Here is a 15,909-nt window from a genome sequence, read left to right as displayed (position 1 = left end):
CTAGGAGTGGAGGAAGAGAAAATCAGCTTGCGGTCTGCAGAAGTACTGTAAATAACTGCTGCAAATCCCTGTAAATACTTCGACCATCACCACAGATCTAAACCTCTCCTCTGGACAGACATCAGGGCAAAATACGCACGGTATCCGCGGCAGCTGGGGCACGGCTGGTACGGGGCAGCCTCCGCTGCTCTTCTTCCAATGCAAGCTTTGGGGTTTTTGGGGCGAAACTGGACAAGGAAGGTAGTTTTTCAGGTCACTATTACTGTATATTAGACCAGCTGAATGTTCCCAGTGAAACCTCAAACTCCAGCTCTTGCTGAGGTAAAGCCGGCTGGGGATACGAATGGCTTTACCTGAGCAAAGCGTCGTGACCCGTCACCAAAATCAACGTAACGTGATTTCTACAAGGTCAGGGGAACATCCTGGTGGTTGTGGGGGGGAAAAGGGGAGTTCCTGTCTGTCCCTAATCCTGCCAGGACATCCCTCGTCCTGGGCTGGTACGTAGGGAGCAGATGGTGACAGTTGTCCCCCATTCTGTCCTGCAGTCACCTGTTTGGGTAAACACTTGCACCTTTTTTTTTTTTTTTTCTTTTTAAGAGGGGAAAAAAAGAACAACACACAAAACTTCTAGTAATATTCTATGGGGGGGAGGGGGGGGCTCGGAAAATCAGGACTGTTTCCTGTAAAAGTGGGAAGGTGGTTTCTGCCACCCCTGCTCGAGCTGTGGGTGCCTGGGACCACATCTGGGCCGTGTTCCTGTGTGTCCGTCTGTGTTCCCCACCTGGCAGCGGGCTCCGGGCTCTGATGGGCAGCACAAAGCGGCTGACCCCAGCCTGGCTTGCTCCCCCCTCTCCTGTTTTGACCGCAAACTCGCCGTTTTGGGTCATTTTGTGCTGCCTGAGCCTCTCCTGGTGTAGCAGCACGGGCTGCACATTGCCCTTCCCACCAGACCCTCAGCGGCAGCAAATCCACCGCGTAGAGAAGCACCTTAAGGAGCGTTGTGTTGGTTGTGTGTGCACTTTCAGAAAGCTGATGGGCGGTTGTGTGGCGGGGTCTTTTCCAAATATCACTTTGATTTTTCCAAACCGTTGTCCCCAGCGGCTGCATCTCTCATCCAGGGATATATTTGTTTACTGTCCATTTGTAAAAGACGTGTTTGAATTGATTTATTTTTTTTTTTAAAGTTGTTTTTGTAATTAAGAGTGGGGTGGCGAAGACTGAACGCTGATTTTTTTTTTTTTTTTTTCTTTTCCGTTCACTTTATTTAATGAAGAACCTGTGCTTGAATGAAGAGTGTAGCTTAAACCCAGGCTCTGGAGAGGCTGCATCCGGAAGCGAACAGGCACAGCAGATTGGGCAGATGTAATTACCATGGGAACAAAGTCGCTTTTCACACTGATTATTGTGCAACGTGGTTCCTAGACGCTTGGTCACCGCCTTTTCCTTCGGCAGGTCGGAGACTCTGCCTGCTTTAGGAAACCTTCGAAGTGTAAACTACTATTTAATGCTTTTTTTCTTTTTTTTTTTTTTTTTTTTTTTCTTCTTTTTGTAAATTTGAATCACTGTCGTGCAGACTTGAAATCCTGAGGCGAGCTCACGGTACGCCCTGTGAGGAGCTCCCCCGGCCCCACAGCTCCCGCGGCTCCCGAAGGGTTGGTTAATCCAGGAGAAGGGGGGGCGCAAATCATTTTCAGAGTTTATTTAATAAAACAGCTTAACTCCTATATATTTTACTGGTGTTGTACAGGGGAAAAAAAACAAACCACCAAACCCCGAAGTGTACAAAATGAATTGCTATTTAATGAACTATCGTAATTATGAAAGGGAGAATAAATTTAAGTCACGCTGGCATGAGAATTGTAGGGAATTTTAACATGGGACACAAGCTTATCCTATGGGATAAGGTGTTCAGGCGGCAAAATTGTGCCGGCAACGCTGATGAAAAGTGGAGATTGGATGATTTACATTCTAGTTACGTGTTTGCAGGACCAGGGAATAACTGAGCTGTTCCCTGGGGCTTCCAGCCAAGCTCTGGGGTCCCAAACCTGGCGCTTGCCTCGTCCCCTCTCCTCCCGGGAGCCTTGCTGGGCCCCGAAGGCTGAACGCTGGGAGAAACCGTCTGATCTTTAAATCTTGGGATGGCGCTGTGTCTCCGCACGGCGCTGTCTGTCTGTTGTCTCACCTGGCTGTGAGCTGCCGGGCTTTTGCACCACGTAATACCCCCTGGGAAATACCCCCCCTTTTGAGGAGTCACAGACACCCGGAATCCGGGCTTCCTCTCTCCAATCCGGCAAGTGCTCGGCGTGCTGTGGGAGAAGGATCTCTCTTACAAACTGGAACCGTTTCCTGCCTGCATCTTTGGGGAGCCCTGGGTCTTTTGGTGCCTTAATTTATCGCACCTTGAAGCTAGAAAAATATCTCCTTAAATCAGTACTGGGAAACGGGAGGCTTGTGGCCGGAGGGAGGAGAGAGCGGGGCTGGGCTCGGGGCACATGTGGGAGGCTGGAACCCAGAGACCCAACCCCTGTGGCAGGCGGAGAAACCCACTATTTATGAATAATAATGGTTTGAAGTCCGAAGAATAAACGCCTCCCTGCCTTGCTAACGACATCTGGGGGTGGTTGTGGGACTGTGGTGGTGGTTTGTCTTGTGGGATGTGCTCCTTGGGATGGATGGGACAGGGTCGTGAGCTCGCTCGGTTCCTCCTGCCTGGTGTTGGAGAGCTGATCGGTGTTGTCCCCTCTTCCAGGGACAGTGTTAATCATCATATTTCCTTAATTACCGGTGGACCTACTGATAATGGGACCATCTTATGCTTTCCTAAATCTGTTTTGCACATTTTATCTCCACACAGAGTATTACCAGGAAAAAACCTGTTTGGGGCTGGGGGGGGGTTTGAAGTCTGTCCTTCAGGTCCCACATGAAGGGACATCAGGCTCCAGGCAGGTCCTTGTGCAGTGGGAAGAGGTGGGCAACGCCACTGGCTCCTCCTGGTCCTCACCACGCTGCTCTGAAGCAGGTTTTGGTGGGTCATACCATTGTGTCACCGTGGGACTTGCGCAGCCTTTTTCATCTCAGTTCTGTGGTTCCAGGGACCAGGAACCGGAGGTGACCTGCAGGTTTTGGGACTTCCTGGGGTTTGGGGTAAAACCACCTCTTGCACTAAAAGCCACGTTTTACGAGTACAGACCTTGCGGCTGACCCGTGGGCGTGCAAACATGGCGAAAACCCAGCTTCTATATGGCTGTGGTTTTAGCTTCTTCCTTCCCCTGGTGCGTCTGCGCCACAATTAACTCCTCTGTTCTGTGGTCAGTCACTGCGAGGGCTTGGCACGGTGTCCCCTCTGAACACCAGCCACCCGATAACGGTGGCTTTGCCAGGGCCAGGAGAGCAGAATGGTGCAAGCGTGAGCTTTTGGGGCTCTGGGAACAGATACTTAAGCTCCTTAAATAGACCTGGCTTGATGTTACCCCCCTGGGGGCGTGGAGTTTGTAGCCACAGAGCTGGTTTGATCGCAGTTGGGTCAGTTCCAGCAAAGCCCCAAAACTCTTCTCCTCTGGGAGCATCTGCCCCTGCTTGGGATAGAGCTGGGAAGTCTCTGGAGAAGTGGTGCTTTCTGGAAACGAGCTCAGATCTTTCTTTTTTCCATATACAGATCCCAGAGAACAGTTGATTTTTGCGCAAAGGAGGTGTCACCGGCCTCTGGTCACCTCAGTTTACGGCAAAACTCTGCATGGGGTCTCTGTGTCCTTCCCAAACCTGCAGGAACTGCTCCAAAGTGGTCTTGTTTCCAGTTTTGTGTTTATTTTTCCCTTTTTGCTTAACGTGCTTTGCTTATCTGAGAAGGGGGAGTCCTTGGGCTCCAGCAGTGTTCCCTCCCACCCCAAAATCTCTTGGTGCAGTGGGTCAGCCTTGCCTTGGCGGTGATGGAGCTGGATTGGCCAAAAGCTCATTGACTCTTGGCTTTTCTAGTGCAGATCTGCAACCCCCTGGTGCCGGGCTGCAAACTTGGCTCCTCCTGCTGTTCCCCACCTCTTCTGCTTCACCGTGGGGTGACAGAATGGTGGCTGAGGTGACCTGGAGGCTGCTATTGGTGAGACACGGTGATGATGGGTGCTACGGAGACCTCTTTCCTTCTGGGAAAGGTCACTGTTACTTAGTAGAAGACCCTTTGGCCCATCCAGGCGTGGTCAGACCTGGCTTGAGAGGTCTCTAGGCTGGTCTCCGAGGAGGTGGTCAGAGTGAAACTGCCCCAGGAGAAGTTGTTCTCGGTGAAATTGGCTGCTCACCCTCCGAGGTGATGTTCATCTCAGCATCTGTAGTGGCTTTTTGGCAGGAGCTGGTGCTGTGCTTTGGGTTGGAGATCTCATTAATCAAAATATACCCCCCCAGTGTCTCAGACTGACCTTCTTCTGTCCCTCGTGCTTTCAGCTGCTTTTGGCTGCTGGGTTTGGTAGGTCCCTGTTGTGCTGGTTCTATCCCCTCTGGCAGAGGAGGGTGGTGGGTCCCGGCCTGGTTTTGGCTCTGGTCTTCTGGGCAAGTGCTGAATCCTCTCTTCCCCCCAAGTAACCCTGCACCTAAAGGCAAAGCAAGGGGAGCGGTGTCGAACCCAACCCCCAGAGATGGGGTGAAACGGGGTGTTTCAGACCCAACGCTTTCCCCCGAGTGGTTTTGTGAATGGTTCCTGCTCTGGGCTCCTGCTTGTGCAGGGCAGGGAACTTCTCTGCACCCCTCAGAGCATCTTCTCCAGGTGGTCCATGTGACTGTTGCAACCCTCAGAGCATCTTTGAAGGCCCGTGGCCATGTGTTTGCTCATTTTTCCTGGGCAGGGTGGGGAAGGAGCTGGTGATGCCATCTCCTTATCTTTCTAGAAGCAATTTGGAGCCACTTAGACTCTTCAGCCCGATTCTTCTCCCACTGCCCCCCAGCGTGGTGGGGCTGGAGAGCCAAAGCTGCCGGTGGCCATCCTGCTGCCACGGGGCTGTGAAATGATGCAGGGAAGATGCGTTTGGTGCCGGTGGGGTGGGTTTGGGTCTGTCCCCTCCCCATCCAGCCTTTGCCAGGAGGTTGACGGGATCCTGGCTTCCCTGGGGCTGGGGGAGCTCTGCCAGGCTCAGTCCCCTGGGATGGGGTTGCCCCCAAAGGCAGCCAGGCCGTGGGCAGGGGTCCTGCTCCCCCTGTCCCTATCCTGGAGTCCTGGCGCTGGGAGTTGGGGTGCTGCAGAGGGTTGGAATTACGGGCTGAATAACGCTATTACTGAGATATTTATTGTGGTTAAACCAAACAAAAAAACATATTGAAGTTCAGTAAAGAATAAAATTTTCCAAGCCTTTTAATAGTGTTTTGTCTCTTTTTCCCTCCCTTTTCGTCCCTCCCTTTTCTCTTTTTTTATTTTCCTCTTTTCTCCCTTTTACCTCTTTTTCTTTTTCTTTTTCTTTTTCTTTTTCTTTTTCTTTTTCTTTTTCTTTTTCTTTTTCTTTTTCTTTTTCTTTTTCTTTTTCTTTTTCTTTTTCTTTTTCTTTTTCTTTTTCTTTTTCTTTTTCTTTTTTCTTTTTTGCTGGCAGCCCTATGCCAGAGGCTGCTTTGGGCAGTGTTGCCTGTGCTGGAGCTCCAACCCCACCATGAGCAGCTGGGCTGGCCCTGGCAGAGGTAGGAAAGCTCTTGTGGGCTCTCCCTGGAGCGACGGGGTCCTCAGGGCAGGTTCCATACTCACTGGCTGGTCCTTAGCAGCAAGGAGGGGAGAGCAGTGGGCAGTACTGGGGAGGCAGTGGGTCACTGGGGAGGTTTAGCATAGAGATTGGGAACAATTTCTTCATGGAAAGGGTTGTCAAGCCTTGGCAGAGGCTGCCCAGGGCAGTGGTGGAGTCCCCATCCCTGGAGGGATTTAAAAGCCGGGCAGACATGGTGCTGAGGGCCATGGGTCAGTGGTGGGTTTGTCAGTGTTGGGTTGATGGTTGGACTTTCCTGCCACACAATGGCTTCCAGCTCCTCCTGTTTGTTGCCCACGCTGTGTACATTAGTGTAAAAGCACTTCAGCTGGGCTACCGGTCCCATCACCTTTTTGGCGTAGGAAGGCCTAACCTCTACCTGACCATTCCCAGGCTCAGCCATGGTTCCTAACCCATGGATGGCCCTCGTGTCTCCACTGATGGATTCCCCCCCCTTCCCCCTTCAAACTTTGTTTAAAGACCGTTTGATGAGCCCTGACAGCTCCTGCGCAAAGACCCTCTTCCCCTTTGGAGACAGGTGTGCCCCATCTGTCTCCAGCAGGCCTGGTGTCGTGTAAACCTTCCTGTGCTCAAAAAGCCCAAAGTTGTGCCTCTGAGACCCGGCTGGGAGCCAGGCATTGATCTGCTGGCTCTTCTGGTTACTTTCCTCAGAGAACACGACCTGAGCTCCTGACCCCTTGACCACTTGTCCCAAGGCCCAGAAGTCTCTTTTGATGGCCCTCGGGTTTCTTGTTAACAGCTCGTCTCTGCCTGCCTGAGGAGTGAGTACAAGGGTCATAATCTGAGGGGCCTACCAGGGAAGGAAGTTTTCTTTTTCTGTCTTTCCCCCGGGCCCGGGGGGGACAGCAGAGCTCCCTGAGAAGTGGGTCAGGTCTGCATGGGGGGCCTCCAGCTCCCTTCAGGATGGAGTTGCCTACAACAACGGCCCGTCTCTTTTTTCTGAATTGAGCATATTTTAATCTGACCCCAGAAGCTGCCGGGTACCGGCTCGGGCTTGCTGCTTCTCCATAGCTGCATTGGGACCCCCCAGTCACGCCAGTACCTCTGCTGGGACCCCGCTCACTCTAGTAATTGACACTGAGACCCCCCCCACTCACCCCAGTACCTGCACTGAGACCAGCCCAGTCAACCCAGAAACAGCACTGGGACCCACTCACTCACCCCAGTCCCTGCACTGAGACGCCCCCACTCACCCCAGTAGCTGGCATTATCTCCATGTCTGATTTGTCAGGTCTGGGTCTTGGGTGTAGTTTGGGTTTGTTTCCCCCTTTTTCCCTTGGTTTCCCAGTTGACCAGGTCCCTGATCACTTCACCTCCCTGGAATAAACCTTCTCACCCTCTCGCTCCTCAGTCAGTGTGACCGACCAGGCCTGGTTCCCACCACTGCCCCCCTGACCCTTTGTCAGGCAGATTTGTTTCACCAGATGTTCTTGATGGCGTCCTCCCCGTCCCATTATCCCTTGAGACACCGAAGAAGGTCCGCGACCAGAGCCCCTGAAAGGAGCAGACACTCTACTTCCATGGACCCAGTCATCACCTGCCTGTCTCCACCGCACTGACCCCAAAGTCACACTCAAGACTACAAGGGATTATACTGGAACGGCCACTTTAGCAACTCCACGGGAGGGTTTGGCTCTTGGATTTCCAGCAGCAAAAGCCACCAACCACCTCAGCGGTGCTGTCCCAGCTGGTTCCATGTTCTCCAGACCACGGCTCCGTTGCCACCAGCCTGTCTTGACAGCACCAACACTAATGTCACACACCACCGATGGCTGCTGAGGAAGCCGCAAAGACACAGAATTCTCCACATTGGCCTTACGGGGGTTTTTGCTCAATGGCGAAGCAAATGGCAAGAGCAGTCGCTACCTTGGCTAAGAGCAGGAGGAAAGTTCACCAGGCCCAGGGACCTGCAAAGGAATGCTTCTTTGCTCTTCACCTGCCACTTGGTCTTCATCTTGGCCATATGACTGCTTGCTGCAGGGAAGGAGTTTTGGGGTTTTTTCTCTAAGACAAAGTGGAGGTAAATGGCAAGAAGGGAAGAGGGTGTTGACTTCAGGATGAAGGAAGAGAGTTTCTGGGCGATGGCAGGAGTGTCTCACCTTATTTCACCCAACTTTGTGCACAATTAGACATCGTTTTTTTTGTGTGGCTTGGGGTTGTAGTCATGATAACCATATTTTGTGGATAGACTTGGACCACGTTCTTCTAAAATACAAAGCAGTTGTGGTTCTTCCTTCATATTGACAGGGCCTAACGCTGCTCCAGCTCGTCAAGTGCTTGCTGCTTTGTAATTCTCTGCCACGAATCAGGGATTTCTCCTTTGCCTTGAAATTTCCCATTGTACCATCTTTCTAGGTCTGCCTGGAAATGAGACACAAACCATTTCCAGTACGCTTGCATGGATGAATCAGGAAGAATGTTCCAAGTGGAATAAGGAGGTCCTGCATCCCGGTATCTCTTGTAGGGGATCCATTTGTCTTCACCAATGCTGAATAAACATTCACTTGTGATGCTACTAGAACAAATATCGATGACCAGATTGTCTGTGTTATGCCACTTGGATCCCCCCAAAACTTCTGGCCGATGGAAGACGAGCTGATGGTCCCCGTCATGGTCTGACATGGTGTTTGTGCAGAGAGACCCACAAAAGGGACACTGCTCCCAGCACCCTGAAAACTGCTCCGCCAGGATTTCGTGAGGCTGCCTTTCGAAGGAGCTCATCTCAGCAGTAGCGAGCTCCTTCTTGAGCTGGTCCTTCATGGCAGACAGCGATTCTGTCACGGCTTTATTCAGGAACTCTATGTCTGTTACCTCCTGGTGCTCGATGCCCTTCAGGTCCCTTCTGGGCAAGCTTAGCACCTCTCCAAGTTCCTGGCAAAATGCATCCAGCCAAAGGGAGATTTTGTCATTTCTGTCTATTCGGTCTTTGACAACGTTGGTTGATGCAGAAACGGCTGAGAGGATGCATTCGTAGCAGTGGGTAAGGGAGTCATCTAAAAACCTCTCCAGCCTCCTGTTCTCAGAGCAGTACTCCTCAACACGCTTCCGAATGTAACTCTGTAAGAAGTCGCGTGGGGAACTAAGGTACTCCCTGAAATTCTCAAACTTTTCTTCTTCTGCCATGTACCTCAGCAGGCAAACCTCCAGGGAGGCTCTGTTGCCGCTGAAATCTGGGACTTTACCCTTCATGTCTCGAGCTATGGCAAGAGCTGTCTTCTCATAGACCGCCTGCTGGAGAGCTGGGCCAATCTTGTCACACAGGAAAATGGCAAATGTTGTGACAGAAGTGGCTCCTTGGCAGGAAATCTGGAAACAGGTAAAGAAATCTTCTCTCTTGCTCTCCAGGTAGATGGTGGGATTATTTGCTTTCCTGAATGCCGAGTGCATGGCTTTAAACCTCTCTGCGGCCATTCCGCAGAGATACAGCGACAAGTCTATCGCGTAATCCTTGTTAAAACTGTAATTTGCACTGTCAGGGACAGAGTTAATACCTTTCTGTACTTCGTTTAGTATTTCATGAATAAAACTTTGGCTGTAATCCCTCTTCTCCTTTTCCTTCTTATCAATGTTTGCCTTCACGCAGCCTATGATGTTCTCCGTAATGCGGTGCATTGTGCTGCTGTCGGCATCATCGATACTCCTATTGAAGATCACATACTGTTTTTTCTTAGCAATATGTTTCTTCAAGTCCACAGAAAATTCTTTGCGTCTGAGAAATTTCCTGATTCTTTCATGCAATTTCGGCTCCTTAAAGTGATCTAGAAGGACTCCTTCTATTTCCGCATCGATATCAACCTTTTCCAGAGGGGGAGCAGCAGAGGAGACTTCAGAAATCCAGCCTGCCCAGAGAGAAAGAAATTTGTTTCTCAGTTCTCTTTCACTCAATCTCTGGCCTTTTAGAGACAGAGCCAACTCCCTGCTCTTTTTCAGGAGCTCGTTCTCATATTCTGACTTCCTTTCATCCAGTTTAGACTGGTTCTTCCTCAGTTCGATAAGGTTCTCGCACTTCTTCCTTGTTTCGAGAAGAAGAGATTCTTTCACTTCTTTCAGCTTCAGTTCCGTGCTGCTTTTCCACTGGACCAGGATCTCACAGTCTCTGTCTTGGCTGAAATACTTTTCCATGTCTTTCGTGATGTCATCGCTTTTCTCTTGCACTTGTTTTTCAAGGTAGTCTGTGGTGACCTTCTGCAGGTCCCCGTTCCGAATTTTGTTGTCCAGTTTCATTTGCAAGTCTAAGATGTGGCTCCTCAGATCCCAGGTCCACTTACTAAAGGCGGTTTCCAGTTTCTTGTATGCAGCGATCTCCACCGAGTTCTTGAAGCTGAAAATGAAGTTCTCATTCAGCAAAGCGTTCCAGAGGTCACTAATTCGAGCTTTCAAGCTCGAGAGCCTCAAAACGCTGCCCTGCGCCTCCTTCTTGGCAGCCTGGAGGATTTTGCTCTTTAATTCCTGGACGTTCTGGCTGTAGGTGGGGTTGGGCGGTGCCATTGGGGGGTTTCCTTCCCACAGGTGAGCAAAGTAATGAATGTGGGTGTTGACGTCAAAGTGGATGACATCGCTGAAGCAGGAGACATCACAGAATTCCTGCTGGGCGGCGATCACAGTCATTTCATCCAGCTTCTCCTGCAGGCGTCTTTGTCCTTCCATGTTCTGCTCCTTGGCAGTTATTTCTCCCACGTTTTGGTGTACGAACAGGCAGCTCGGGGAAAGATTTACTTGCTTCATCCTCAGGAAAGCCTGCACGGCGATCTGAAGGACGTCTTGCATTTCTGAAGGATTTTCTCCAAAGATATTGATGAGAGTCATGTTGCCGATGCCAATGACAAAGGTGGCCAGCTCGTTGTCATGATTCAGGGACTGTTTGTTGGCCAACTCGATGGCGCGAAGTCCCTCTGTGTCAACGACGAGCATGTAATCAAAGTCCAACTCCTGCTGCAGCTTCTCGTCCACTTTAATTAGCTGCATAAACGCTCCCCGGGTGCATCTCCCTGCGCTGACATTAAACTGAAGACCAAACATGGCGTTCAACAGGGTTGACTTCCCTGTGCTCTGGATGCCCAGCACCGAGAGAACGAACACTCGCTTGTCTCCGAGCTTCTCGATTAAACTGTCAAAGATTGCCCCGACCCATCGCAATGGTACGTAAGAAGCATCCCCATCCATCAGCTCGATGGGATACCCCGAAACCATCAGAGCAGCTGCAATTTCAGGCAGTTTGTTGAAATGCTTATCCTTTGATGTAGTTGATTCCAGAGCTTCATAGATCTGCCCCACCTCTCTCAAGATATGCTCGAGGCCAATGGAGGAATCGTTGATCTCATTGGAGAGGGCTTCTAACTCACTCATCAGCACAGGTTTCATATCAATCTTTTCGCTGTTTTTCTTTATTGCCAGGATCCGAGACCATAACTGGTGATATTGCCTCCTCAGTTCGTCGAGGCGGTCGGAGGACAGGTCATCCATAAAGACCTTCATCCACTGCAGGAAGTATTTCTTGCTGTCTGCTGGCTGCGACTGGAGAAAGCGAAGGACTGATTTCATCAGCTGGTTGAGGGGGAACGCTTTCTCCAGCTGCTTTCTTCTTATCACTGACTTCTCCGTCTCAATTTGGCTCCGATGGTGCTCGATGCTCTTGTTCCTCTTCTCCTGCAAGCGAGTGAGCTCCTTGTCCTTTTTGCACCACATGTACCACAGTTTTCCTTGAAGAGGCAGCAGCTGGGATTTGATCTCAAACAACTTCTTTTCCTTCAGGAGCTTCACCAGCGCCTCAGCCTTTCCTTTGGCTGTCACACACGCGTCTGTATCCTCGTCGACTACGAACCCGTGCTTGCGGGCTCTGCCCAGGCAGGCGTCGAGGCTGAAAAGGGTGTTAGACTTTTCCAGGAGATCCCTGATTGTTTTTCTCAGCTCCTCCATTAATTCTGCCTCGTTTCTGTTCTTCATACCGATTTTTACGTTCTGGCTGGATCGGCCAGCTGCCACATTCTCCTTTTCGGTGAAAAGACAAACCAAAGGCCTCTGCGACTGCCACAGGTCGCGCAAAATTTTCATGGCTCTCTTGTCGCTCTGGTCAGCCTCGGACACGAAAGCCACGTTCACAGCAGATATCTCCTGCAAAAACTGCAGCTGCTCATCGTGGTCCCTCGCGTCTCCGTGCAGGTTGCAGAAAGCCACGCAGCAGCCAAAGCTGTCGTCGTCGCTGCCCCGGGGACAGTACCAGGAGATCTCCACCACCCCTTTCATCAGCAGACAGTCTTTGGTGCTGCCTTTGCAGTGCCGGTGGAAGAACGTGTCGTGCTTTTGTTTGCTCAGCAGAGCATTCAGGATCTGAGACTTGGAAGAGGAGGGAGAACTGCCGATGCGGATGAAGGACACGATGGGCGTCTCTGCCTGGTAAATGAGTTTGTTTTTGTAATTGTTAATTCTCACCTGCGTTCCCGACTTCTCAGCCCCTTTCCAGCTCTTTTTGATTTGGCTGAGGGACCAGATGGGGAACTCGATCTGAGAAGTGCAGGGGTTCGGTACCAGCAGAGGTAGCGCAAATTGGCAGAAAGCAAGCTTTGTCGAAATGTACTGTCTCATGAAATCGTCGGCGCAATGAAAAATTGCCATCTGGAGGTCCATGGGGTGCACATGGCTCTCCCCGGTTGCAGATCTGGGAGCTTCTTCCTCCAAGCCAGTGAAAAAGTCATCAAAGGAATCCGAGGGTTCCTGTTCTCGCTCTGTGGGGTTTGGCCCGGGTGCGGGTCCTGGGTTGGTCTTGTCTTGGCAAGTCAGGTACCTCACCCGATAGTCCACCGTCAATAGCTTTTGCAAGAAGTAAAAGGGTAGTTCCTTGTCCTCGCTGGGCTGGCTGTCGTGTAAAGACGTCTTGTATATGATGTGGAAATCTTCCGTCCCCATTTTTTTGGGATAGTGATTTTCTAGTCCAAGGCGCTTGAGTAAGTGGAGGAACTCTTGGTTTGCAACGGCTTGACTTGGGTTGGATTTGCCGGCGTCAGGTGTGGGTTTGGGCTGACTGGAAGGTTCTACTCTTTGAAAAGTGTCTTCCATGTCTTTGATTATGCTGTGTTTCTTCGCTTCGTCACATGTGTCATCCAGGTGCCCACTGATGAGGGAATGCAAGCCGCTTTCCAGCATCTCCCAGTCTTTGAGTGCACGGTGCTTTTCGAGGAGAGTTTTTATCTCTGCGGACCATAAGTTTTTCATGTGATCTTCCATGAAAACTAAACGCTCCTTCTTCTGCTCCGGGGACACCGCTTTATGCTCGGGCGTTACAGTCAGACCTGTCAGCAGCAGGTGGGCCTGGGCTCTGTAAAGGTCTTGCTCCTTCAGATTCAGATACTCCTGATGTCCCGTTTGCATTTCAGTTGTCATGAAGTTAATCTCTGGACATCCAAGGAGGTACTGAAAAGTGCTGCTTTCCATCTGGTATCCCACGCTGGTCGTAATTAGGAGCACCAACAGTTCTACGTCTTTCTGTTTCCTTTCCTGGAGACACTGGAGCAAGGAATAAATCGCTAGGCTTGCAGTCAAGGTGGCTTTTATCTTTGCTTCGTGAACAGCAGATGCAGAGGTTTCCAGTGCATAGGTGACTTCCTGGATGTACTCCTTCATTTGCAGCAGTGTCTTGGTGAGATCTTCAAGCTCAGAAACATTGGGAGTTTCGGGAAGCGTTTTCTCGATATGGAAGATCCATTGCATAATGAAGGAAGACCTGGGGAAGTCCTTGACAGAGTAGATGTGAGGATCCAGGAGGCACCTCAGCAGAAACTTGATATAGGTGATGTTTTCTGGAGGTGACTTCTTGCAAAACTCAACGATGTTCACCAGGAACTCCTGCAGAGCTCTGTCCGACAGGCACATGTTGATCCAGACGCTATGGTTCTTGGTTTTTTCGTTCAGAAACTGTTTGAAATTTTTCAGCTCGAGCAGCTTCTTTTCATCCACTGTCCTGTCCCAGTCCTTCACGTACTCCACGAAAGCCCTGGCCTCCTCCACCGCGCTGACCAGCTCCTCTCCAAACATGGGGATGGCACTGCGGTTCGTTAGCGCTTCGTACGCAGCCCTGAGGCTGCTGCTCACTTGATAGGCCGACTCAAAGTCATTGCTGTGATTGAAGAGGATTATATCCCACACCGGGGTCAGCTGAAACCCTCGGTCGATGACACACCAGGTTGAGTTATTAGCCACAAGCCCCGATTTCCACTGAGGAAGAGAATCCGTCCCTGCTGGGCCCCCGGTGCTGGTCACGTAGAGATGGACCGCCGTGTGGGCACTCTTTCCATCTCTTCCGTAGACAGAAGACTGCAAACTGGACTTCGACACCTCCACGTCCACCCCCACGCTGACGGCGAAGCCGCTGTAGCTGGCCCCGATGTAGCTGTTCAGGGCTTCCGACGCCTGTCGCTTCACCTCTTCCCGCTGCTCGACCCGGAACCCTTCCATAGACGCCTTCCACCAGAATATCCCCCCAAAGTGGAGGGGCCCCTGGTTCACGTGGGACCCAAACCTGCTGAAGAAGCTCCCGCACCTGCTCTTCAGCATGTTGGGCCTGTCCCCTTCCGGAGTGATGCTCAGAAGGTGCTCGATATCCTGCAGCTCCTGCAGGGCCGCTTCCGAGAGGCAGAGCTGGTGCTTTTGGAAGTAGCAGGAGGCCAGCGGGATGTACTGGTACTTGGTGGTGCAAAGGTAGCTCTGCTCAGACCGGGACTGGCGGGTGGCCTCCGACTGCGAGGACTTGCTATAATCCGTATCAGTTTCAGCGTTAAACCCCCAGAACCCGGCTTTGGCACAAACACTGATGCTGAACCCCAGCTGCTCCATGGACTTGGTGAAAGAGGCTTCCTCTGCAGAGGAGGAGAACTCCTTCCTCTCAAGCAGCGACCCTTGCTCCGGACCCGTGAGCTTGAACCCATCAGGAACCCTGATGATCTGGTCTCGCTTTGCCAGCACATCATCGACCCTGCTGGTTTTGTAAATGCCCTGCAGGGCCAGCCCCCCCGACGCCCGCCTCAGGACCTCCATGTCCGAGACGTTCTCACCCCTGCCCACTGACGACTCCTGCTGCTCCAGCTGCTTCTGGATGCTCTCCAGCATGTCCAGCAATGACTTCTCCGGTGGGGCCCAGTACTCTTTGGGAATCTCCATGGCGTTCCACAGAGCCTCCTCTTTCTGTCTTCTAACGTCCTTGTTGTGGCTGTGGCTCTTGCGCATTTCTTTCAGCTCCTTCAGCAATTGCTTGGCCTCTTCTTGTGTCTTCTTTATCATCTCCAAGCGCTCCTTATGCAGCTTCTCAAAGCTTCCTTTGTTGTCTGTTAGTTCCAGGAGTTTCTGGAGCGCCTTTGTTTCCCAGGGGTACCGTACTTCGCACTCCAGCTTCAGGTAGTCTTCATGTTGCAGGTGTTTCAGGGCTTCTTTGGACTTGACACCCAGTTTCTCCGACAGTTTGGGGAGCCAGTATGCATAATCCAGCCCTTCCTTCTCACATGCTTCTGCCAGTAGTTTTTTAGCCTTTTTCTCATCCTCTAGTAAGTCCTCCTGTAAACCCATGGCTGCGGAAAAGAAAAACAGGCCTTTTAAAAGTATGTTATAAGAGGCCACGGCCTCTCTCCAGCAGCTGGAGCCCAGGGATTCCTCCTACTTGGCTGCTGGAGCCCAGCCTGGGACACCTCATGACCTGGGGCTCTCACAGAATCACAGAATTGTAGGGGTTGGCAGGGACCTCTGGAGATCATCTCCTCCCACCCCGTTCCAGAGCAGGGTCACCCAGAGCAGGTTGTACAGCAACGTGTCCAGGGGGGTTTGAATGTCTCCAGAGAAGGAGACTCCACACGCTCTTTGGGCAGCCTCTTCCAGGGCTCTGACAACCTCACAGGAAAGAAGTTCCTCCTCATGGTGGAACTTCTTATGTTCAAGTTTGTGCCCGTTCCCCCTTGTCCTATCACTGGGCACCACTGAAAAAAGACTGGCCCCATCCTCCTGACACCCACCCTTGAAGTATTTATAGGTGTTGATCAGATTCCCCCTCAGCCTTCTCTTCCCCAGACTAAAGAGACCTCACCCTTTCCTCATAAGGGAGATGTTCCAGGCCCCTCATCATCTCTGTAGCCCTTCCCCGTGCGCTGCTCAGGAGAGGAGAGAGAGAAATGGGGAGTGGAGTCGAGCCCGGGAAGAAGGA

The 15,909-nt window shown here is 51.5% G+C and overlaps 1 protein-coding gene across 1 annotated transcript; it reads right to left on the bottom strand.

Annotated features, from left to right (window-relative positions):
• Window positions 1-7,979: 7,979 nt before the first annotated feature.
• LOC141468787 (interferon-induced very large GTPase 1-like) lies at window positions 7,980-15,281 on the bottom strand. Its single transcript, XM_074153963.1, has one exon. The coding sequence runs from the start codon at window positions 15,279-15,281 to the stop codon at window positions 7,980-7,982; it is 7,302 nt and encodes a 2,433-aa protein (XP_074010064.1).
• Between the last annotated feature and the right edge of the window lie 628 nt (window positions 15,282-15,909).

Source organism: Numenius arquata, chromosome 9 (genome assembly GCF_964106895.1).
Source record: "Numenius arquata chromosome 9, bNumArq3.hap1.1, whole genome shotgun sequence".
Lineage (NCBI taxonomy): Eukaryota > Metazoa > Chordata > Aves > Charadriiformes > Scolopacidae > Numenius > Numenius arquata.
This window is presented reverse-complemented; position numbering and strand designations above follow the sequence as displayed.

Bases quoted from the DNA above. Each gene is read 5' to 3' on its own strand.
- LOC141468787 (XM_074153963.1), bottom strand. From the start codon at position 15,281: ATGGGTTTACAGGAGGACTTACTAGAGGATGAGAAAAAGGCTAAAAAA.